Here is a 25,626-nt window from a genome sequence, read left to right on the forward strand (position 1 = left end):
AAACGTCATGCGTTTGGAAAAAAAAAGAAATAGTACACGTAGTTTTCTTTTGATCAAAGTTTCGTGTTTTGCTTGCAACGTTAGTTTCACGCAGTGAAAATATCGTTATGTACACTATCAATCTAAAATATTCTTATCTTGTATCATCTCTTCCGTAATTGATATTAATTTTCAATTAAACAGATAGCGGACGAGATTTAATGCAATGTTTTAAACTTCTTTAAATACAAACGATACACATGACAGGAACATGAATTGAAATTAGAAATCGTATTTAAATAGATGGAGCAAATAAAATTTATATTTTTTTTTAGTTACGTTCAGCGTTTACTTTTCAAGCTGATTGCAAGTTATAGGTATGATATAAGATTCTTTTACTTTGTCATGAGCAAAACTATGAAATACCTATTTAATGTTTATGTCATTCTCTATATCTGAAGTAAAGAACTCAGAGAAATAAATGAGTACCATAACGCAAGTGTGTAAACTTTGTTATTTCTTTATACGTGTGTATCATTATGATATCAAACATTACGTAACGTGCGTAAAAAAGCCACCTTGTATAACGTCTTTGTGCATATTTTCCTTTTTAATTTCAACATCATTGACATACAGAACATTTATCATTATGTTAAGGTGCCTGTAATTTTTCAATTACTTTTATGAGAATTTAACCAAACGATTATGTGTATCAATGGTCACTTGGTATCGACCGTTAATTAACGATAATTGTTTCACGAAAAAGCTGCAATTTACATAATTTAAAGATATAATTCGAAGCTGTCGTAATTTTTGTTAAGTGGAATTCTATATATTTTTATTTTTCCGGCGTCCTTACAATTTTTTTACTCGAAAACAACTTATATGATAATAGATCGATTAAAGTTCGAAAAAAATTACGAATACATGAATATAAATGAAAACGCAAAATCGACAATTATTTTCACTTCATTCTGTTTCTTTTTTGAGAATAATGACACTACTGTCACCACTCGTTTCAACTCCTGTCCATCGTTTATGCAGCATCCAATCGTCTATCTTCTTTACTCTCTTTATTTGCAACGACGAATAACCATACAACGCTGTTTATCCTGAAATATTTCCAATAATCTCTTTCGAGACGTTTCTGTCGATGCCACTTCCCAGCTTCTCTCTGCAAGATCAACAATCGAAAATCAACAGTCTGGCGAATTCCTTTCACAAATCGACATCGTCCGAACTATCATTTGATCGATGGTACTTTCCAGTTTTTTCTTCTTTTCGCAAGATCAACGATCGAAAATCAACAATCTTGTAAATATCATCTACAAATCGACATTATTTGAACTATCGTTCACATCTCCTAACATTTGTACGTAAATTTACACGATATTCTCTCTTGTCAAGTGCTAAATTCATACTTCCAACAGCCTTTGTAATGTATTTCTCAGATTCAGATTTATAAAAAGTTTACACAAATATCCCGACGATTCGTACCTTCGACTAACGGAAAACCGAACGAAAAAACTAACAGTATTACCGTGGAATTTCTTGGCACTGAACGCGCTTCACCTGCCGTTAGATATTTTCTTACAACGTCGAAGATCTTTTTCTATTGTAATTAGCTTGGAACCGAGGAGGAAAATTGAGATACGAAAATACGAGACCGACGGTAGAGTTAAATTCGCTGTTGAAAAGATTGACATACGAGTGACACACGATTGGCTAATTTCACACTTTCGAAAAACCAGGTTTCATCATCGCCAACCTACTATGCTTCGCCTTTATCTCGCAGATTGCATCGCATACGCCTTTTACTTTCTCTGCTTTTTTACAGTGTTGACAATACCACGTTACGAGGACAAAAAATGTTCCATTTCCATAATAACTCTTTCAATGGTGTGTGCAATTTCTGTATGTTTGTTTTGTTTCTATGGTGTTCTATAGCTGTACTTACAATTAAGGATGACATGGAAGGGTAGCAAGCTGTTGAAACACTTCCTGCAACTTCTGTGTATACTTATGGCCTGGTTCACAGCATTGTCACGAGTTTCTGATTATAAACATCACTGGAGCGATGTTCTGGCCGGCTCGACCCTTGGTACCATCGTGGCACTAGTCGTGGTGAGTATTATTCTCCTTAACTATCCCATTGTGCGATCATAAATTACACGCGATCGTGAATATGAAATATACGATGTATCGAGTTCGAACTTTTACGACCTCCGTTGGCCGTATTCGCTCGTGGAGACTAATCGGCAATACCGAGACGCTCTGCGTACATACAATGCAACTCTAATTCATCTGCATTCTATTTATTCGAGGGAAATTTCACTGGGTCAGCCTGTGTACGAAAACCACAGCAGAGAAACGCGAATACGTATCCGTTGATTTTTCTATTTTAACGTCGCTTCGCGATTAAGAGGCAGAGAATTTTAATGCATAATTGGAAATGAAAACAACGTTTTACGTTTTAACGTTGTTAGGTCGGTCTTTGAAAAATAGCTGCTAAATTAAGGAACAGCGAAGTCTGGTGCAATATTTTAACATCTTCGACGTTTTAATATTACGACGAGCAATATTTCGATCGTTTCGAAGAGGATGCAAAGATATACGTTTTACGACCCAAAATCAAATATAGGAACAATTTTGATAATAGAAGATCGTTCAATATTTAACATCGAACGTTAAAACTGCTTCCCTATGTAAAACAGAAAATGTAATTTATTTCGTTGTATGATATCACGTGTTGGAAAATGAACAAATCGTGGATTATCGTGTTTGCAGCCGTGTGATCTATATATGTGACATATGCGAGTCTCCCAGAAGCGAAATTGATCGACGTCACTTTCTGTCAATTTCCTCAATTTCACCTGTGCGATTAACGTCCAATTCAAAAAGGAAGAGAAAGAAAAAAAAGAAAAGAAAGTACTTGCTCGAGTTCGTTCGTTACAAGAGGATAAGATATACTTAAATAATAAGTTCGCAGACAAAGTTTAAAAATCGCGTTTGGTAAATTTCAAAGATAAGTGACATCATCGCTTCCTTCTGCTTTTCAATTTACCAAGTTGATCGATAGTGGTCTTTGAACGGCTCGCGTAATTCCCGAACAAATACACGGCTAATAATAATCGGACAATCATTTTTTTGCAGGCAAACTGCGTGGCGAACCTGTTCAAAGATCGGTGTCATTGCTTGATGGAAGAGAAACGCCGTGCAGCCGATTACGAAACAGGGGGCGGTACACAGGTGAATAATGGCTCTACTAATCGCAACTGTTGACCTAACGAGCTAGCTCTTCGCTTGCTGACCACACCAAGACCGTGACTCGTCTTCTAATTGTCTCTGGGGAGCTAGTCTGGTCTCAGGGAACAAAAGTACATGCTACTGACCGCCTGAAGTCGAGTTATATGAAAAACGTACGGTGTCCGAATGTTGGTGTCGCGAATTTTATCGTTCGACAGCGAAACTGCCTTACGCGCTGCTGGGGACCCTTCATCATCCGCCTACCTTCTCGGCGATTCTTCTAGACGTAGCCTGTTTCAACATGATCCATCATAATCATCATAATTATCATCGGCTGGTGTTCCATGCTGATCGAATTCCAATTAAAAAGAAAAGAAAGACAAAGAGAAAGGAGCAAAAAGCAGCAATATTTCATGGGATGGAACGGATTATTCGATGTACGAATTTCTCTTTTTCATACGATGCTTCGCCACGAAGCTTCTTTTGTCAACGTTCTCTACTTTCGATCGAGCTTCTGTGGTCAGTTTTAATACAAACTCTCATCTTTTATCGTATGTTCTAAGTGTCCCTTTAACGATGCAATCAATAAGCGAGCGATTTTACGTGGAAGAACAAGTGGAATGTACGGGGTAACATTTTCTCGCGTGATACTGCGTTGCCGTGAAAACGAAATTCGGAAGTTTATCAATTATTAATCAAATACATTGAAACTCTATTCTGGTGAAAACGAGGCCTGATCAATTTTATTTGAACATTTTTCGCTTGTTTCCGCGCGTAAGGATACAACGATCTTCCATCGATCGTTTATTCGTATTTATCGGTAATTAGCTAAGCTCGCATGTCGGCATGTTCTGAAACTCGATTCTATCGAAAACGAAGCGCCGTATAAATAAATTTTGTACTATATCGTCGACTTATTTTTTCCACGTAGAATCATCCCCTTGCCGATTGTATCATAGTTACCGGGACAACCTGTATTTCGTTTCTTTTTTCTTATCTTTCTCTTTTGATGGAAGCGAAGAGCGAACTATACATATGTTCTATGTGTCTTGTCGATGTCCTAGCTTTGTTGAAAGGACGTTCGTCTTATCGATACGTCGTCGTTATCCCTTATTTCGTCCAAATTGTCCGTTCGAGGAAGATCTAGCACAGGTCTGGTTCTTGTTATTTTATGTCTATTTTAGATGGTGATGTTTCTCTTTATTTTTTAGCCGATTTTATCGACGAGTAACCGAATTATTGCTTATACGTATAATTCGTTGTTAGCGCAATGATAGGCAAATATCGTTAATCTCTTATCGATAGTCGCGTTTAATGCGAGAATTTTTGTACAGGCAATGCAACCGTGTTTGTAATTTCAGCGAAGATGTATTTATTTCTTGTTGAGCGTTATTTATTTATAGAAAGAATAAGCAAGCAAATATTTTTTCCCTGATCATAGACGGTATATTGCTCGTTGTTCGCGAGAAGGCACGCTATATTTTTTAATTGGAGAGGAGAACAGACAAACGCGGTGTTAACGTTCATTTTTATTCTTGTACTATAGTTTGGTAGATATTCTTGTTGGTATCTGGTGCTCTTGATCCTACTTACGCTAAAGTTGTTTAACCTTAAAAAACGTACTACGTATGCTAAGATATGAAAGGCGATTTTATTTTCTTCTTCTTTCTTTCTTTTTTTTTTTTTTTGCGCTTAATTAGTCTCGAATTTCTTGAACAAATTGCAGAAGTAGCAAAATTTTCAATATTGACCATTTTTTTTATCGTATACGTATACTATATTATAATATGTCATTGAAGATTCACGATGAAGCACGCAAATATCATTCGTTGCTTGTTGGACAATTATGGTACGTATTGTTAGGTTTGCAAGTTTATTGTAGATTTAAATATAAATAATCGAGCGACTCAGACGGAAAGTGATACAAGTGATAATATCTTTGATTTGAGATACTTAGAAATAAATTTCTGTATGCTTTTAACAATTTCAACAAATTCTGTTATAGAAAGTAACATAATTGTTTGTGAATTTTATTATACGATTAAGATACGTATAAGCTACTTAGAAGCAGAAGAACGGTAGAAAGAATTAGCTAAAAATACAGATACATTTGGCAAATTCGTAACTTGGGTTAAATTATTTCTTTCAATCTGTTCGCTTGCTCCATACAAATAATTGTATCGTTGTTAAAAAAAAAAAAAAAGAAAAGAAACTTGCACCGCTTTTCCATCGAGTCTCCTGATTCTTCGTTCAATGTGATCGTTTACGAATACATTTGCACAATATTATCTTAAGGATATGTTTAAAAAGAAAACATAGAAAAGAAAAAGATATTTGTAGAGAAAGATCTCCGATAGCGTGGAGAGATTCGCGTTTATTCGAATCTCTGATTTCCTGCGAAAGCAATGGGATCTGTTCTAATAGTAAATATATGATGCAATAATAAGTGGATTGTTCATTACGAACGTTTAATGCAAAGTATTACAGTAAAGATCGTTAGTTAAATAAAAGGAAGGAGCAAGTAAGTGAATTAGTAATAAAAATTAGAAAAACTCCACGGAGCTACGCATAATCCTATTTGAATTTACAATTGTAGGTAGTAATACCATTTCGAATCTGTATACATTTCTAGATTACGAAAGTATAGGTTCTTAAATATTATACAGTAGACGTACGTGTTTAGAGGACGAGAGGAAAGAGTGGAAAAAGCAGAAAAGTTAGGAGACGTCACTCTCGTCCATTGATTTTCTATTAAAACTTTTTACGTAATTCGGATAGCCGACGTACTAGGTATGCGTGCTAGCGTCTCTAAATCATCTTCGATATAATTATATAGATAGTACCTATATCGTACGATTTACGTACGATATACGCATACTAACGTATGTATGGTGTTTTGAAACGTCACAAGGTGAGCCACGTAAACCTTTACGAAAGCCAACTATCTTTAACCCTTTCGTTTGATGAAAGGAGATATTACGAAACTATATGTTGGACAATTTATTTAAAAACATATCGAAAAATAACAGACACAGAAAATATTTTGTTAAAGGTGTCTCATAAACGTTGAGTGAACGTCTTTGAACATTTTGGGTTTCTCGTGAAACAAAGTACACCGTGTGCCAATCTCTTTTACAAGAAACAATGTTAGAATACTGCATAGATAAAAATGGTTTATTGAAACATTAAAAATACTTCTTACTACAGAATGTTAAAGAGGATTCGAGGAAAATCCAGTTAGGAAAGGTTTTTAAAAAAGTGAAGAAACAGTGAAGAAGAGATGATCCTTGATACTCAAGGTTTACCCTGTATGTATATAAAACAATCGTACGTATGGTAGTATGAAAGTTTCAACACAATAGTTTAATTTGTAATAATTGCGTGACTCACCCTGTGTAGAAGTAGAACCAAGATGTTCTACTATACGGCATTGCTGTATCATCAACTGGAAGTATTGTGTACCTGTACACTCTTGTAATAGACAAAACCGTGTACGTTTATATGTTAAGATAGAAATCTTTATTTATTTTATGAAGGATATATTCGATTCGTTAACGAAAAGGATGTCAGAAAGAGACCAATAAGTGATATTTCGATTACCGTCTTCACCCATGGCCATTACTTTGCTAACTATAGCGAAACTATCGTGATAATCGAAAGCAAAGATTCTTCGCAGCAAATCTCCCTCTCTCTTCATTTTTATTTTTATTTCAAGTAAAAAATCTTGTGTAAATGTATTATTCGTTCAGGTTTTCATCGTTTCTTTCTAAATTGAATCGCTGTATTAAGATAAAATTGTGTTCGATGCATCTGGAAAATTCGTAGCCAAATATTCGAGTTTCGTATGTAGCCTCGATCGAACTAGACGAATCGTTAAACGAATTACTATTTGCTGCACAGCATTTGCTTTTTTCTAATCTATTTTTAAGGCAACCAATTGCAAAGCAATGTGATCGTTCTTAATCAAGACGATCATCTTCGTACATCTTTAAAATTATTTTGCTCTCGAAGACAACGTTGTTGCCTTTTTTGCTGGAATTGCAAATGTATAGGATTGTCCATTAGAAACTTTACCAACAGCCTAACGTGTATAATACTTTCATAAGCAATAGCTTTCATCCGCATATAATACCGCAATCGTAGCTTCTAATAACGCACTGCTACGAATTAATTACCAAGAATGTTATCGCTTCATGTTCCTCTCAGACTTATTTCAGATACTATTAATGATTACTTACGATCAACCGTATGTATAACATAACAATGCTTACGCGCGTATTAAACGGAAAAATATGGAATTGCTCTGCGTTTGCAGACCGTATCTTACTAATCTAACGAACTTTCAGTATCGCTTTTTACCACTTTTATCTATATATTTTAAAACTTAAAAATCAGTTACACATAGCTTATAACTATGATGGTCATATTCTCTGAGAGAAAATAATTTGCCATGTAAGCAATATTAACAGCAGTAACGACGATAATAATTTGCAAGCTTTGTTCCATCGTATTTCCAAACCGATTCGTGTCTGTGGTAGGAGTCTACGTATTGTAGAATTTGTATGATTTTGATTCGGCTCGATATCATTGGAACAAACTTTCGATTCAAATCTGTAAATGCTTTGGAACAATGAGAAAATAGAAATAGATAATTGATGTCGTCTTTACAGGAAACTACATTTACGTTAAACGGAACGCTGCTAAATAGAAAAGAGTTCTCCGTAATGTTGTAAAAATGAAAAACGAGATGGTGGATTTTTTTTGGAAAAGATAAATAAATCAAGAGAGGAGCTACTCGAATTACAAAACTGATCTTTACGATCGACGATCATAGCTGTACCTTGTTTGAAACTTTACTTAAGAGATAATGTGATAGGAATTTCTGCAAGTTTCGTCCGTGCAGCTAAGCATTACGAAATTTCATTCTGTCTGAAATGAAAAGTATTCGATTAGAATAGGAAATATAATTAAGAAACGATAGTAATAGAGATCCAGGAAGAGTGACACAAGATTTTTTACGTGCAGTACATTCCCAATTTATCGATGAAACAAATGTAACGCTATACTCTTTCGACACCTTTTAGATTTAGCGTATTACCTTCCTTCTCGAATCGAAAAATCGACGACTAAGTATGTGGTTTGTTTCTTTTTTTTTCTTTCACTCATCTGGAGCTAAGCTCGAAAATATTGTCGTAATTGACCGATATGTAAATTATTGTATCGTTCGAAACGTGCTACTGTATTCTGATTTACGATTAGGATAACGAAGCACTTTCCTTGTTATTCGTACGAAGGGTTAATTTTATGTCTGCGTTAAAATATAAGTCAAGTGTATTATAATATCTTTAACATATTATATATGTATATAAATATGTTATATTTTAATGTCTTATTGACCGTTGATCTTGTTCCAATGATTGTATTTCGCAATTGAAATTCGTGCGTATGACACTTGTGATAAGAATTCTATTTTTCTTTTTTTTTTCAAAAATATGAAATTAATAATATAAACCTCACCTTTGCTTTTGCCGAGTTGTTGGCAATTAACATAGTTTGTACGTTGCTTAAAATAAGGAATAATATTGATTACGTAAGATGAGCTGATAAAGGATATTGATGAAGGATATTTATATATTTTAAAGGAAACGAGACATTTTTTAATACATGTTTTTAAATATTTTAACATTAAAATGTTAAAATTATTATGTTTTTAAATATTTTAACATTTCAATGTTAAAATTATTATGAACTTGTATTGTAAATATATGTATAATGTAATTTAATTACAAGAATTATTTTTCTTTTTTTCATTAGATTTTATTTTAGATATGTAATCTCCTGTGAACTTTTATTTATAATTTTTTGTACTCGAAGCAAACGACGACGAAAAATATAGAAACAGTTGATAAGTAATAATCGTGAATCGATATAAGTATATACCACTATGAAATAATATTTCAAAATATATTTCATTAATCTTTGTGTTCTTTCAACGTGCTCTTGAAAATGAGTTTCCTTTTTTATATGCCCATATTTGTTCAATTTCTTTTTACACGCCTTTTACATTTATTGTATGTATTGATACGTCGTTAAATGACGTTCGAGTATTTTATAATCAAGAAACTAATCGTTTATATGTAGCGTAGTCGTACGACGATAAAAATAAAACTACGTTCAAGTGCGAATAAAATTCACGAGAAATATGATTCATGGGATAAGTTAGATTAGATAATTTATGAATATTTTTACATTCTATCGTACTTTCACCTTCGAACTATGAAATGTAATAGAAAATAAAAATTTACGAACAAGGGGTGGTATATTGTATTCTTTAATTGTTAAATTTCTATTGTTATACATGGATAATTTTATTATTAACGTTATTAGATATTTAGTATTAACTAAGCGATCTTCTGATGATTACGATAACTTTATCATGGATTAAGATTAAATTACGATTATCGTGAATGAAACAAGCTCAAAATAATTAAATGGAATTGGTAAAATATTTATAGATATTAATATTCTCGTAGAAAATATTTTACGAACATTCCAAAACACGAGAAATCAAATAAAAATGTTTCTACTTAATAAAATTACAGCATCTTAATTACTGTAATGCAAATTGGCGGTCAATAAGATGTTAATTGTTAAATATAAAATACGATTGATTTCGTTAGACGATAATTTAAAAAAAAAAAAACTCTAAAGAGAAGACGATAAGCCTTAATTTCACAATGTGTCTTTCATATCCTTTAAATATTAGAGAAAATAAAAACAAAGAAAAAAAAAAAATAACGCGAAGTAAGTTGAATCGATTCTTAAGGAGCTACATAAATCCAGGAAATTATCAATTTCTTTTTCATATCATTTGTATCTTCAAACCTGTCCAATATTTAAGCATTTTAAACATTTTACCACGAAGCGATTACTATCAAAAGCGATACCAAAAGTATTAAAAAAATCTGCGAATTGTTGCATCAGCAAATGACACAAAAATTAACTGTTCGTATAAAAATGTCTACCATTTCCCACCATATTTTTGCAAAACTTAAAATTAAATATCCACTATTTTGCACAGTGAGCATTTTTCTTAAAAATTACATTTCTCTGTGTCAGAAAAATATTGAAAGATACGTAGTTTTTAATTTCCTAAATATAAGTAGCTCCTTAATTTGTTAACTGGGGAAAGACGAGTTAACTCGTCGCTAGCATTACCAATATTTTGTACTTAATAATTCATTTATCTCCTCCTTCTTTATCTCATAATTACTCTGATATTAAAGATAATAAACGTATTAACTCACTTACATTTGCGTAGAATTCGATCGAATTAATTCGTCTTTTATTAATTATTTAAAAAACCGCCCAGTTAACAAGTTAAAACGACTGAGTTGAATATTATTAGCAGTATAAACTATGTCTAACGCGATTTATCGGATTTGCACGATGGATCATGTTCCCTGTGCTCGTTCATACAGACGAAGGGATCGTTAATCGTTGCTTAATGGGTTTCGTATTTATTCTAGGGCAAGTCTCCTGCTATTACTTCGAGCAAAGATGTAAACAAGGGGTTTACGATATACAACGCAATAACATTGATTAAAAAGAAACTATTGTAACGTGTGTACCGTTTTATTGTGATATCATGATCATTAAATTCTGCACAGATTGAGAATATATACCAAATCGAAGTAATAAGTTTGTTCACCTGTCGATGAGATAATATCGAAATTTCGATCGCTGTGATAACAAAGATATTAATAATTCTAAGTTTTATTCGATGAAAGTAACCGTTGACATTGATATATAACGTCTAATAAATAAAATATAAAAAGTGACAGATACTGTTGAAAAGTTTATTTGAAATGATAAAGCGTCATTATATCGCAATAATTCTAAGTTCTATTCAATTAACATCGATATACATATAACATCTAAATACATGAAATATATTGAAAGTGAATAAATATTCTTCAAAATTATTGTTTCTATATATTCTAAGACATCTTTGCGCATACTTGAGAGATCGTCAGAGAAAGATCAAAGGGAAAATACGATTGAACGTAATTAAAAAATTCAGCCTTAGGTGAGAAGAAGAGAAGCATTTCGAACGATCTCTGCTTCAACTTACGAGCTAAGATTTTGTTAAAAAAAAAAAAATCCGAAAAGTCGATGTAACTGGAGTTTTGAAGATTACACACACGGTAGCGACGAATTACGATTTACGCTGTGAGTAAATAATTTACAGATAGATAATTTACAGATGCGATAAATTATCAAACTGGAATTACTTAACGAAAAAAAAAAAAAAAATATAGATCTTTAAACCCGTTCCTTTAAATTCGATTCGTACGGTAATATGTATAAATAACGATGGCTTCTCTTCGTTGAGACGAAATCGTTCATCACTGGTTCACGAACAGTAAAATGGACGAGGTATAAATACATTATAGTAGCTTTGACCAGTGCACGCCACTTAAGCAGAAACAGTGGCACACGTGATCCTTCTTGATCGGCATTTCGCATCCAAAGAGAGGATACAGCACCGATAAAATCTACTCTTTCTACCATTAATAATACCGATAGGTATCTGGTTATAAATGATAGCCCTTATTATCTTGTATACACAAGAATACGAGGAATCACGTCGAAAGTATTCAAACACGAGCGTAATGCGAAATTAGTCTTGTACTACTCGGAACTGTCTTGTATACGAAATGTTGAAATAAAACTTCCTGTACGTGAGTCTTTGACGTTATTGATAAATTACCGATTCAGAGGATATCATCGATTAACCGGATAAATTGGAAAATAAAGAAAAATATGTTGTTATTTCTGTATTTAAAGGTAGGATCATAACAGCTATTATTTTATTCTTTGGATAAATCTATCACACCGTTCTGAGCCGAAAAACCTTTATTGCACTTTCTTACGTGGACTAGGGATAAAAACAAAAGAACATCTTAAACCTATCGATTAAATCTATCGATTGTATCTAGAACTATCTTCTAGTTACTATTTACTGTAACTAGCACATCTGCATATGGATGGCGAGCACGAACTCATGTCATTTTCGACAAAATATGCGCTACGTGTTTTATGAATTTCCTTGAAATTCAGATTTATTTACGTCGACTTCTTGCAATAAATAAATAAACTGATCTAAATTCAAAGTTTAAAAATTACCAAGTTCGACAAGGGCTACCAATGTATTTCGTTTACATCTCGAATTTAGTTTAATTGTACCGGAACACGATTTACGCAAATGTATCCAGGGACAAGATGATGTACATAATACAGGGTTACCGAAGCTGCCTTTTACCAATAACTTCTCATTCGTGTAATGAAAGATGACATTCGTGAAACTGGTTTTAAAGATTCGTTCATTTACTTCATCTAGATTAATGTTCCCGGGCGACAAAATTGATCAGTGAAAAAATTTCGTTGCTGCTATCGTTATTAGCTCAATAGCAAGATAGTTTTCAGTACTTGCTATCGTCAGTCAAAGTCCTTAATCTAGAGATAACTGAAGGATGGTTTTGGTAAGGGCCAGATGCGTAGCTTGGAAGAGGCGAGTAAATTCTGGTTGAAAGAGGAGGTGAAACGATAGTACGTCGTGTGGAAAAGGGGAAGACTCGTTGATGGATTGGTAGGAGGAACCTAAAGTCGAGGAAATTCCCGATGAAGGTGGAAATATGGAAGCGTTAAGCTGCTTGCAGGGAATAAAAAGGAAGAAGTAGGAGAACAGGAATAAAAGGAAGAACAAAAAACAAGGATGAAGAAAAGTTCAATTTTTGAAAAATAAAGTACAAGTTAAATAATAGATAGGTAATGAATGGTGGAATAAATAAATAGATGCATGAACTGTAATGGTGAAAATGTTTATATAAAAATAAAGTATTTAGAGGAGATGAAATAGATAACCAAGAAATTGATATATTTTTATGTTATTATTATAGTTATTTATAAGTTTAGTTGTAGTTTTCTTTTATGTTCATAAACTATATAAAACTAAGTCCAATTTCTAGGCCATCAGGCTGAAATAAATATCTACATATGTACATAGATAATTGGACGGCAGCGGAGTAATGGGTAAGTTACCCAGCTAAACAAATAATTAAAAGACCCCCATAGTCCGTAATTTAATTAGCAACCAAAAATCAACCAATCTAGAATGGAGTGTTGTTTGGAAAAAAGTGAGATATAAAGCTAAGTTCATTTTAAGGTCGACGAGCGCTAAAATGGTGTAATAACTATATGTACTAAAGCTTTCCTTAAACTCTAACGATGAAAAACACTAAAAATTTACGTACACAAAATACATAGATTTTTGGTATGAAAAGAAAAATTTCGTTGCCTTATTAGTCCAGTCGAATTAAGCGTAAAAGATTTAGGAACAAATTGATAATAGAAATTTTTTTGCATATAATTCGAAATGATATTTAGAACAAAATAAGCGACTTTGGAACAATTTTCCCTTAACGAAATATCGATTAAACGAAAGAAACACGATTTTTTTTTACGTTTCGCTTTATATCTTTGAAACTATTTGTCGTACGTGAAAAAGTTTCAGTAGAATGTTGTAGCTAATAAAATTATCTGGAAAATGAGACCTGTTCGTTACGGTAAGCACAATTGTTAGGTTGAAAATTAGTAAAAAGCGAAAAAGAAGTCCTTTTTCCTTAAGTTGTTTGCAACATTAGTTAAAATTGTCGTACAATATCGAGACTCTGTGATAAATAAGTACTAGTCATAGCAAAGTAGTGTTGCAAATTTTGAATCGATTCCTCTGTTGACTTCCGTACAATCAGTTTGTTAACTTACGAAGCGAAAAATTCTAATTTGCGATAAAAACGTATCAGCTTATCTCGGTGTACCCTCCGACCTTCTACACTATCTGAAAGACTTATATTTTGGTATTCAAATGAACAAAAATTTTTATATTCAAGTGCTTGACTAAGATATAGCGAAAACTAAACTTTTGTTTAATTGCAAAAAAAAGAAACTCGCAGTTTTCATTCTATCGTAATGGAACTTGTTTCAATCGATTTCCGGGATCATTTTACATAATTTAAAGAAAAGAACGCTTCTGTAGGACGAAAAAATCGTGGATAAAAAATTATGGAAAAAATCGCATTATCTCGACAACTATAGCCCTAAAAAGGACATTCTGTTTTCTAATTTGGAGTTATTCAAAGAAAGAAAAACTAGGACTTCTTGTTTTACGTTACTTAAGGGCTGAAAATAAGAATAAAATTTTTGTGTTCCCTTTTTCACTCATCGTTATTGTTAAAATTACATTTATCGTTGCAAAGTCATGTTGTCACGAATAATAAATCATTTCTATAATGTTGAAGTTTAAAAATTATGTTACTATTTATTTCGTTATTTACTTCATTTTTTATTAATTATTTTACTGTTTATTGTTACGTTATGCTATAAGAGAACGCGAGTCGTATGAGAAAAAAATCCCTCTGTCTTTGTCTAATTAAGTATGCTCACTAATGCCGCTCATTAATCGGTGTTAGACTTACACGTTATACTTTACTGCACGAATGTGCTTGATTTATTAGACAAGGACACAAGTGGCCTTTATGCAGTGTTCTCTTCCTATTCCTACATCACTTTTTGAGTTTGTTCACGCATTTTTATGGTTATTTATCACTCATGCATATTGTTTTGTGTGCATTTAATTTTGTAAGCTTATCTGCGTTTCAAAAGTTAGCTAATTTGTGCTTTACCTATCGTCCCCTACTTTGTTATAACTCACTAGCTTTGTAATGAAATAATCCTAAAAGAATAAAATTCTATGACACATGTATAAAATAATAATTTACTTCATTGGAAAAGAAGAACAATCGTTATGGAACTGACATAAAATTTATTTAAATTTCAGAACGAATTAACATCACTTCAAACAAGAATTACACTTTACAATGCGATTGAAAGAAATGGGGACAGCACTATTTAAGAGTCACACAATCAAATTAAATACTTAATAGAGAAACAACTGTGAGTGCATCTGTACTTAATTTACCGTGTTTATATGAAACTTAGCCTTAATACGCCCTTATTTACGACTTTGTTATTTCCCCGTCAGATGGGATATTATTTATTTCATAGCCAATATATCATAGAATCTGTAATTTATTTCAATAGAGTAAGTGTATTGTACCATATTTTAGATGTCATATATCTATGTCATTTTAAATCCTTTCATCTCTTCTATTAAAGATCTTTGGTACACACAGTAACATGCATTATTATTCGAAAATCATAATGTGGGAAACAGTATTGTTGTATACGTTTCTTTATAATAGATTGCTACTTGAATGTTTTGTTATATATTAAAACAAACATTGAAGTTAATAAAAACATATATTTTTAATGTATTTTAATGTATTTTAATGTATATACATCTCTTAATTAAGAAAAAACAAGCTAAATAGTGTTAATAATTCTTGAAATATCCGAATACTAATCTGAGTCACTGCATGTCTTTCGAATAATAGTTCAATCATTCAATTTATTTCAGATTAATATCAAATCAGTACTATCGTGATAAATAACTAACTTAATAAATATTATTTATGAATTTCTAATTATTTCATTTTTCACAATTAATTTCATAAATCAATAAAATTGATAAAGCGTATAAATTAGATAGTAGAGATATCTAGCGTTGAATATAGATACTATCATTGCCCAGTTCGACCCAACTGACATTTTAAACTATAGTCATTACGTTTCCTGCAATGTATAATGTGATAGTATAATTGTTTTAGAAGCGAGATATTTGCAAATATGTAACGCGATGTGAAATTGTTAATTTCGATACAACTACGTTCAGATAAAAGTATTTTCTAGATATATTTCACGTGTCATTGTTCCCCTTAATCAAATTTTTTAAGTATAAAAGTAACCTCAAAATCAGTGATGCTCGTTTTACGTAGCTTTCAAAATACGAACTTGCTCGTGTTGCTTGGTGGTCTGTTACTGTGTCTTGTTTTTATGATACAAGTGAAACAAATTTACAATAACAATCAGAAATACAACAGATATTTGGGATACAAGGAATACGTAAGACTTTCAGAGACAATCATATATATATATATTTATTCATGTCGCGTTTCCTTATGAATTTAAATCGATTCGTTTGGACTTTAGATGAATGAAATATCATCGGAACTGAAAGCAGTAGAAAAGTCTGCGAATAAATCCTCGACGTATGTTCGTCAGTTAAACGAAATCCTCTTGAAACATCGTGATAAGGATTTGAAAAATATGACTGTATCACGTCCTGTTCTTTGATTACAAATTGTTGTAGTAGGTATATTTAGAGAGAATTATTCAATATGTTAACCGTTAATATTTATGTATATGTTCAAATAATTAGTATATTTGAAGAAGTATGTTAATATTTTATTTCTGTTAGAATAATGAATTTGTACATAAGATTGCTATTTGCATAAAAAGGAGAAATATACAAGTTTATATTTTGTAAATAATATATTTGTATTTTCGTATATGAAAATTATTAATATTTTTATTTGATATTAATATAGTGGAAGAATTCTGTTATGTATGTTATTCTATTATTATATAACAAAGAGTTACAAACTTATAACACAAATGAAATTTATTTAAATACCCTGAAACCGTTTCTACAATATTATATAAAAAAAGATTATAATAATTATGAATATAAATTATAAATATCCTCTATATTACTGTGTCATGTTGGCATTAACTATTTATGATATTTTCATATTGCAAAAAAGATTGAAATAATCAATATGTCTTAAATAAGATTTTCAAGTGGCATACATTGTGGTTCTTTAGTTCCAATAAGAACTCCTCTAGGTGCACAAAGCCAAGGATCTTCGGTTGTTTTCTGCCATTTTAATAATCTTTCTTGTAAATCAAAGAATATTTTCTGAAAATAAAATTTACATATGGTTTAATATTTTAGGATATATTTGTTCAAGTATAACAAGTGTTCCGTTTTTAATTACTTTTGCAGATGATTTAGAGGCAATATTATTTTTTTCTTCTGGATCATATTTTAAATCATACAATTCCCATTCTGGTCTTTCATAGTAATTTTCTAATGTCTTGAACCATGGAAGTGATTGTTTATTCCTGGTTCTATTCAAAAGATCCTTTAAATAAAAGAAAAATGTATGATTTATAATTTAAAAAATATTACATAACCTTCTCTCATATTATTAATTTTTATCTTTTACAGGTTACCTGAAATGTTGGTGAGACATAAAAATCTTGATCAATAGGGAATGGCATTTTATAGTTAATGTTATGTATAAGCTTATATCTTTTAGTTCTAATAGCACGCATGGGGTAATACATAGTAACTTCATGATGTGTTTGACTGGCAAAAACAGCTGTGTCATTTTCTTTGGGTTCTGGAAACGCACAAGTGTATAGCAAGATAATGTTAAAAGTGTCTTAATGCTGAAGGTAGATAATTTGAATTTACCTTCAATAAGAAGTGGAAGGAGTGATTTTCCAGTCAAATGAGGAGCTTCATTTGTATCAAATGAAGATTGATCTGTATATGGTATGTTAAACCAGTCTAATAATGTTGGTACAATATCCAATAAAGATGTTAAACTGTGTGTTACACTATTTCTCCTATGGTTAGGAATTGGTGACCTAATCATCATAGGTTCTGCCAATCCTAATATGATAAAGTTAATTATTTTTCTATGGTAGATATTACTTTATTTTTAAAAAAAAGAAGTTCCTCTTTGCTTATTTATATATTTTAAATAATTTGACTAGTACCTGGTTCATATAAATTTGTTCTACCATTTGGAAATGGTATACCATTATCAGAAGTGTAAATCACTAATGTATTATTTTTAAAACCAGCATTCTCTAGTTCTTTTAAAACTAATCCTACACCTATAAAAATTTCAATATTTATTAGTAATATTAGTTTTTAAATTGCATCATTGTTTTTAATAAAATACCTTGATCTAAACGAGAAATGGTTGTATATTGAGCAGAGATATCACGTCTAGCAGCTTCTGTATTTTGAACAAAATACGGTACTTTCACTTGTTCCCACTGGTAGTATATTGGATACCAGTCAGGGATAGTACCCATACCAGTATCTCCATTGCCAAATTTTTCACAAAAATTGCCATATTCTGGATGTGTATGACCACATCTATGAGGATCGTGAAATGCAATATACAAAAAGAAGGGCCTGGAAATGTAATACTCTATTTATCTTTGTCATTCTTCAGTTTGAAGTCTATCAAATTCATACTTTGTCTTATTCTGAGATAGAAATTCTCTGACTAAAAGTTTAATTTTGGTAATGTTTCGACCAACTTGAAGTATAGAATTATTTTCTTCTGTATGGGAAAAATCAAATGGATACACACTATCTGGACCTACATGCTTTTTACCTATGATACCTGTAAAATATTTATAAATGATTTTTGAGTTTTCATAATTCTTAAATTTAAATATACCTGTCTTTATATTGTTTTGTTTTAATATTTTTGGCAAACTTTGGACAGTTTCAAATGAATTAAAGTGATGAATTCCATGATGGAGACCATACATCCCATTTTGATGACTCGGTAAACCAGTGAGTAAGGAGGAACGACTAAAATATTTACATATTGTGAAAGTAACACAAAGTAATAATATGATAACTACATTGATATGAAATATTGAACAGCAAGTTAGGCAATAATAATGATACCTAGGAGAACAACTGCTGACAGAAGAATATGCATTATTAAACAGTAAACTCTCTTTTGCCAAGTTATCTAGATTAGGTGTTTGGCAAATATTATTTAAGTAGGATCGCATTTCAAATCCCCCATCGTCAGCTGCACAAAAAATTAAACTCTATATTTATAATTCCCTAAGATTGTAAAATGTGAAAAGATATTTTATTTTTTAATTGAAGATATACAACACAGATGAAGAATATTAACTGAAATTTGATTTTCACATGAAAATATAAAACAAAATATGTATTTTAATTTTTAAAGATTTTATTTGGCATTTCGTAAGATTTAAATAACAAAATTTTTTAGAATAAAAACAATAGTATATTTTTACCTAAAAGTAAGACAGCATTTTTATGCGGCACGATGTTTGCATTTATCTTATATAATTCTAATAAGATAAAGAAGACAAAGCAATATAATTTATTCGAGCCACTCCTTCTTAACATTGCAATTTTGCAGATAAGAAGAGAACCGATAAAGAACACGTCAAATAAGCCACGTATCAATCTAACCACCGTCTGTATTTTTGTTTTTTTTCTTCGTTACTTTGTATGCAGTATTTAATTTATTTCGTGGTCGATGAAAATAGAGAAAGTAGAGAAAATAAAATATCAACTTAATTACGGTCGAAATATTGTATAATAAAATAGTGCTATTTTTATTCATATATAATGACTTGTTGTCTAGACAGGTTATATTCATTGTGTATTTATCAATAATTTTTTAGATATATATCTATATGTTCAGATTTTTTCGATAATTTTTATGAAAGTGTTATGATTTTTTATTAGAATTGTAATATATTTTGTTTTTCTCGTTCTTTTTCGTTGATTTAGTAATTATTTTTATTAAGATTGTTTTGATATGATTTAATCTGTTAGGAAGAAGATCATAAGTGGAGGGGAATTGTTAATATATAATAATGAGAGAAACGCCTTGCACGTGACTTGCGTGTGACTTGTTTGGTTCATACGATATTATTTTAAAATAGTAATAAACTTTTTATACCAAGCAATATTTAGTTATAAAAATTTCTTTGTAGCTATATTTATATTTTATACAGAGCTTTTAACATTTCTTCCTTATTAAAAATTTAATGTAAAAATTTATGTTTTAGGTAAGCAGATAAACAGTATCATTTTACTATGACTAAGAAGATAATATGTTTATTTGATGTTGATGGCACACTTACGGATCCTAGACAGGTATAAATATTTATATTAAAAACAAAATACATTCTGATTGTTATGAATAAGTTTTAATTTCTTATTAGGCAATTAAACCTTCCGTGGAGAAGTTCCTTTTGGGGACTGTTAAGAAAGAGTTTGACTTAGCTGTAGTTGGAGGATCAGATTTAAATAAGATTAAAGAACAGTTGGGTGGTAAAAGCATATTTGAAAAGTACAAATATGTTTTTGCAGAGAATGGACTTATTGCCTTTAAAGAGGGTAAACAATTACCTACAGAAGTAAGTGATACAATTAAGATACAATATTAAATTGTTATAAAGCTTTCTGTTTCTTATTTTTTATTTCTTACTGCAGACAATTCAAAGTATTATTGGTGAAGAGGCATTGCAAGATTTGATCAATTTTTGTCTGAAATACATATCTGAATTACATCTACCATTCAAGCGTGGAACTTTTATAGAATTTAGGACAGGAATGCTTAATGTATCACCAGTTGGTCGTAATTGTACTAAAGAAGAGCGTATTCAGTTTTATGAATACGATCTTGAGCATCAAATACGTCAGAAATTTATTCAAGCTATCAAAAAGGAATTTCCAGATCTTGCTTTAACATACAGTATTGGTAAGTAAGATTTTTATATTTGTATAACATTTGTTCTTCATTCAGATTTTTATTGAAAATGTGTTTATTATATATGTAAAGGAGGTCAAATATCTTTTGATGTTTTCCCTATTGGTTGGGACAAAACATATTGTCTAAGACATATTCAAGGATATGAAGAGATACATTTCTTTGGTGACAAAACACTAGAAGGTGGCAATGATTATGAAATCTATGAAAGTGATTTAACTGTTGGACATCGTGTAACTTGTCCAGAAGATACAGTTAATCAACTCAATATTCTTATAGCATTTATTAAAGAAAAAAGAGAACGAGAACAACTGGAGGTTCCTATGCAATGTGCATAATGCAGTGAATATTTAATGTACTAAATAATTTACTTAAAAAAAAAGGTACTTTTATATATTTACGTTGATTTGTTTTTCTGCTTTATTAGTAAGCATTCCATTTATAGTATTACATTTCCAATGTCAAAAGAATTTTTGAAGGAAATATAGAGATGTAGGTACAATTAAAAAATTTAGATTATTCAATCTTTATTTTTGTCAAATCGATTATTTCAATTTGTTAAAGTAATCTTATGAGAAATTGAATTGTAAATTTCGTTTTTAATGTTTTATAAACATGTGTTGTATAAAATTTGTGTTGTATAATATGCATTTGAATGAAATGAGAATTAATGTTATATAAACATAATAATTTTATTTTTTTTAAATAAACTTATGTGTTTACATAAATATATACATATTGTGTATTAATAACAACAACAACATTGATATAAACTATATAAAACTCTGAAATTGTTTAAATCACGTATAAAAATACTTAAAACTATGAACCTAACAATATTATTTCTGTACTGTATTAAATATTAGTTTACTAATTTTATATGTTTCTATTTAAATACAAGTGTGCTTGAACTTTCATAATGATGTGTCGATGATCGAAATTAATCACATTACAATGATGTAGTACAAGAATGGCATGTTTCTGCATCTAATCTCGATTAAAATGCACTTTCGTGATATGTAGATAATTAAGCGTAATGAACTTATAAAATACGTTGTATTTAATTTTTATATGTTTAAACTCCCTGATAAATGGGCATACGTTTCATCCCAAATGCTGCAATTCCTTCGATTCTATCTTTTGAATGTATAACTGTGTTGTAACATTGTTTTTCAATTTCAAATCCATCTGTAATAGGCACTTGTAGACTTTTTGATATTGCTGCTTTTGCCATTCTAAAATATGATAAAAATAAAATATGAGTATTAGTTATTATGATGTATTGTCTGTTGTGTATTATATTTATATAAACCAAATTTGTAAACTTATACTTACTTAACTCCAATTGGTCCATTAGGTAAAATTTCTCTGGCAATTGTTAAAGCAGCTTGATAAGCCGCATCACCACTTTTATTTTGTGGAACTACTTCATTTACTAAACCAATCTTCATAGCCTGTTCACCGTCAATAGTGCGTGCAGTATAAATAAGTTCTTTTGCTTTAGCACTTCCAATTATTCTTGGAAGTCTTTGAGTGCCTCCTGCTCCAGGAATAATAGCCCATTTTGTTTCTACAAGGCCCATTTTAGCTTCTGATGCTGCAACTCTGATATCTGTAGCTAGAGCAATTTCTAATCCACCACCTAATGCAGCACCATCAATAGCAGATATCACTGGGGTTGGTAAAGTTTCTATATTATATGTCATATTTCTCAAGAATGAAACAAATTCTGAAATTTCTGCTGCGTCCATTCTTGCTCTTTCTCTCAAGTCTGCACCAGCACAAAAAATTTTTGGGACTAAACTACGAATGATTAATACTCTCAACTTTGAGTCTTCTCTGATGGAAGAAATGGCATCATGTAACTGACTAGTTAAAGTTTTGCCAAGAGCATTGCAAACTGTGGGTCGATTTAGTCCTAATACTACAATGCCATTGTCTTTTCCATCCAAATGCTTAAGTACTACTTCTTTCACATCATCTTTTGGATTTAACATTGCATTGGTAGACATTGCCTTTGCAGCAGTTGTACAAAGAGAATGGAAAGTGTGTCTGACACTTGTCGTTAAAGGCCCCATTATGTAAAGTTTATGTGTAAACAGGCTTTCACTCAATTAAGTCTTGTGTAAACACAATCTGAAAAGAAATCTCCATTATTGAAAATATCACAACAAGAAATATTAATAATTATCTTATAAATTATTCATAATATTAATATGAAGTTCATACAAGAATTTAATTCGAATTACTTTTAACACTTAAAAAGTGAATAAACATATCCAATAAAGAATTATTAATCCTAATATATCAATGATGAATTATAATATATTAGTAATTGAAATTGATTACAAATATGGTAAGTTATTTTTAAGAGCTTACATGATATTTTAGAACTCAAAGAATTAATTAAAATTACTTTTATCTAAATATTCTACAAGCAAGTTTTAAAAATCGTTCAATTCATAGTCAACAAAACATTATAGCCATCTAACGGTAAAATGGTTGAACTAATTAATCTTTATGACGAAATTGAAAAACAAATTTCTCGGTCTCTGAGACAATTTCTTAAATTGTTTAGGAATTAAATTAAAGCTTCCGCTTTTGGAAATTTTCTATGCATATTATTTCGATTTCTTACATAACTAATTAACTGAATGCAATTAGTACAAAGTGCCCTATTTTGGACCTGCTTTCGCCATCTACAGATGAATTAGTGTAACTAATAAGAAGCAAAATTTCCAACTAGTAAATGGCGCCACCACATTCAAAATGTATGCCGGCATATTATATAAGTCTGACCAGAGAGAAAATGGGAGTACTCGCGCTTATAGACTTGGTTGTTCCCGGACTAGTGTTGCATCATGTGGCCAAGTGCTTAATTAAAGTTAGCATACACAAAAACTTGTAAAATTAGGGATCTGCTCTGTTTGATTGCACAAAGACAATGCGAATGATTATGACTAACAATAAATAAATGACGAAAGTAGAAAATTAAGTATAAACAAATATTACACATAGCAATATTATATATATATATATCATAATCATTCGCATTGCCTACTACAATGTTTTTGTGTAACCAAACAGGGGAAATCCTTAACTTTAAGCTTAAAAACATAGATTATTGTATATGCTAAATTGCAACCAAACAGAGCAGATCCCTAATTTTATAGGTTCTTGTATATGCTAACTTTAGTTGACCTCAGCACTTTGCCGCATGGTGCAGCACCTGTACTGCGAAACAACTAGATCGAGCGTGGAGACTATCGTTTCCTCTATGGTCTGACTGGCGCCTTGTCCTTATTATCAAATATTTCTATGGAAAGTACAAAAACAATGATAATTAAGTATATTAGGTATATCAAGTATACAATGAAGTAATAATGATAATCAAATTCCTGAACGTTAGGTACGACGCGTACTCGAGTCGGCACGGTATGTCGGTATGTATGTATGTATACATAATAGATATATACGTACATATATATTTTTATGTGACACATGAACTAAAAATCCCAAATGAAAAAATATTTCATTATAACCCATACTGAATACATATGTCAAGTTTTACAATATAAACACAGATATTGTATATTAGCATAGAATATTGTAAAAATTGTAAATCGGACCAGCAACGAACTTGTCAAAGAAAGAACAGCGTCGGCATGTTTATAAATCTGACTTCTGTCTTATTCTTCTTATCAAATATCTCCATAAAAATATACAATAATAATTATCTTCCTAAACGTTGAAGAATGAAATTATTAAGTAATTAATGAAAGATTAACATACTTAATATTCTAATGGATAAATAGTATCGGCTTGTTTATATTATGTATACATAAGTCTGACCGGTGACTTATTCTTATTATCAAATAGAAGTACAATAATAACGATGAACAGATTGAAATATATTACACCGTAGAATTTCATTTTCGCACAATATCACACATTTTACAGTATACTGTGCACATTTTCTCGGAAAATGTTAATTTAAAATCTGTCATTCACATTTTTTAAAATTGTTTAGTCCAACAAATTTATCTTATTTTAATCACTCTAAAGAATTTAGTAAAACGTAGTTCACCGACGACCACCGTGTCAGTCAGCGTGTTAACTTTTCAAATATTGAAAAATCATTCCAATAAAAGTGTAAAACACCCAATGAAAGATTAATATTCTGAATAGTTTAACACGGTCAAGTCTGACTGGCGTCTTACTCTCATTAACAAATATCACTATAAAAAATACAGTAAACATGATTAACCTTTTAAACGTTGAAGAATTATTCAAATGAAATTATCAAATAATTAAAGAAACATGTAAACGTATACATATAAATGAAGAAAAATAGGAATACCGTGTATCTTCTTTCGGAAGCGTATAGGAATGTTGTTGACGACTCCTTGGACTACGCACCGTCGCGCTTCGCCAGTAGCATTTGTAGTAGGGAGACCCGAGAAAAGTTCAAATATAACGTAGTAACTTCAGTACTTCAACGACGACGTCGCAGAGTCGCAAGCGCAACTGGTTGTTGCAGAAAATGAAAGGAAAATATATTCTTCGCGACCTACTCAAGTTGTACGTGTATTTATACACTGTGTGTTACACGCACACATAAGATTCAAACATCCATTTTGCGTCAGGCGATACGTTTTTCTATCTCTCCTGCTATCTTTACGAAGTACGAGTTGCTGCTAGAATGGAAGAGAAGTCAATATTTCGAGGTTCTCAACTAAAACAATTAATATGTATTATCAGTATTTATATCATGTAACTTTAAAGAATTAGAAGTATGGTTAGT

The 25,626-nt window shown here is 31.0% G+C and overlaps 4 protein-coding genes across 13 annotated transcripts in view; 2 read left to right on the top strand and 2 right to left on the bottom strand.

The window, feature by feature from the left end:
• Wun (wunen) overlaps positions 1 to 16,069 on the top strand; it is a 59,718-nt gene extending 43,649 nt beyond the window's left edge. For 2 of the 7 annotated variants that reach the window (XM_072016949.1, XM_072016945.1), the window contains 3 exons: positions 1,927 to 2,103; positions 3,133 to 3,228; positions 10,755 to 11,976. In XM_072016949.1, coding sequence (XP_071873050.1) covers positions 1,927 to 2,103; positions 3,133 to 3,228; positions 10,755 to 10,847 — 366 coding nt within the window. In that variant the 3' untranslated portion in view covers positions 10,848 to 11,976. Of the gene's footprint in view, positions 1 to 1,926; positions 2,104 to 3,132; positions 11,977 to 15,124 lie in introns of those variants that run through there. The other 5 variants (XR_011801632.1, XR_011801633.1, XM_072016946.1 and 2 more) reach the window with 5 other exon arrangements.
• Positions 16,070 to 16,898: 829 nt separating this feature from the next.
• On the bottom strand, positions 16,899 to 19,469 carry Sgsh (N-sulfoglucosamine sulfohydrolase). The gene is made up of 10 exons (XM_072016944.1): positions 19,333 to 19,469; positions 18,968 to 19,097; positions 18,732 to 18,868; positions 18,524 to 18,674; positions 18,222 to 18,460; positions 18,034 to 18,153; positions 17,726 to 17,926; positions 17,482 to 17,651; positions 17,244 to 17,390; positions 16,899 to 17,164 (listed from the first exon to the last, which is right to left on the bottom strand). The coding sequence occupies exons 1-10, from the start codon at positions 19,445 to 19,447 to the stop codon at positions 17,030 to 17,032; spliced, it is 1,545 nt and encodes a 514-aa protein (XP_071873045.1). The 5' UTR covers positions 19,448 to 19,469; the 3' UTR covers positions 16,899 to 17,029.
• Pmm2 (phosphomannomutase) lies at positions 17,680 to 22,101 on the top strand. Of its 4 annotated transcripts, none has more exons than XM_072016953.1 (5): positions 17,680 to 17,806; positions 20,119 to 20,206; positions 20,275 to 20,469; positions 20,546 to 20,813; positions 20,895 to 22,101. In XM_072016953.1, exons 2-5 carry the CDS (start codon positions 20,147 to 20,149, stop codon positions 21,158 to 21,160), a joined length of 789 nt encoding a protein of 262 aa, XP_071873054.1. In that variant the 5' UTR covers positions 17,680 to 17,806; positions 20,119 to 20,146; the 3' UTR covers positions 21,161 to 22,101. The 4 variants fall into 4 exon arrangements, with proteins under 4 accessions (XP_071873054.1, XP_071873052.1, XP_071873055.1 ...); XM_072016951.1 differs by lacking the exon at positions 17,680 to 17,806 and adding an exon at positions 19,387 to 19,517; XM_072016954.1 differs by lacking the exon at positions 17,680 to 17,806 and adding an exon at positions 19,565 to 19,692.
• LOC139994381 (methylglutaconyl-CoA hydratase, mitochondrial) lies at positions 21,496 to 25,396 on the bottom strand. The gene is made up of 3 exons (XM_072016950.1): positions 25,183 to 25,396; positions 22,158 to 22,958; positions 21,496 to 22,057 (listed from the first exon to the last, which is right to left on the bottom strand). The coding sequence occupies exons 2-3, from the start codon at positions 22,898 to 22,900 to the stop codon at positions 21,898 to 21,900; spliced, it is 903 nt and encodes a 300-aa protein (XP_071873051.1). The 5' UTR covers positions 22,901 to 22,958; positions 25,183 to 25,396; the 3' UTR covers positions 21,496 to 21,897.
• Between the last annotated feature and the right edge of the window lie 230 nt (positions 25,397 to 25,626).

The sequence above is a fragment of the Bombus fervidus genome, chromosome 14 (genome assembly GCF_041682495.2).
Source record: "Bombus fervidus isolate BK054 chromosome 14, iyBomFerv1, whole genome shotgun sequence".
Taxonomy (NCBI): domain Eukaryota; kingdom Metazoa; phylum Arthropoda; class Insecta; order Hymenoptera; family Apidae; genus Bombus; species Bombus fervidus.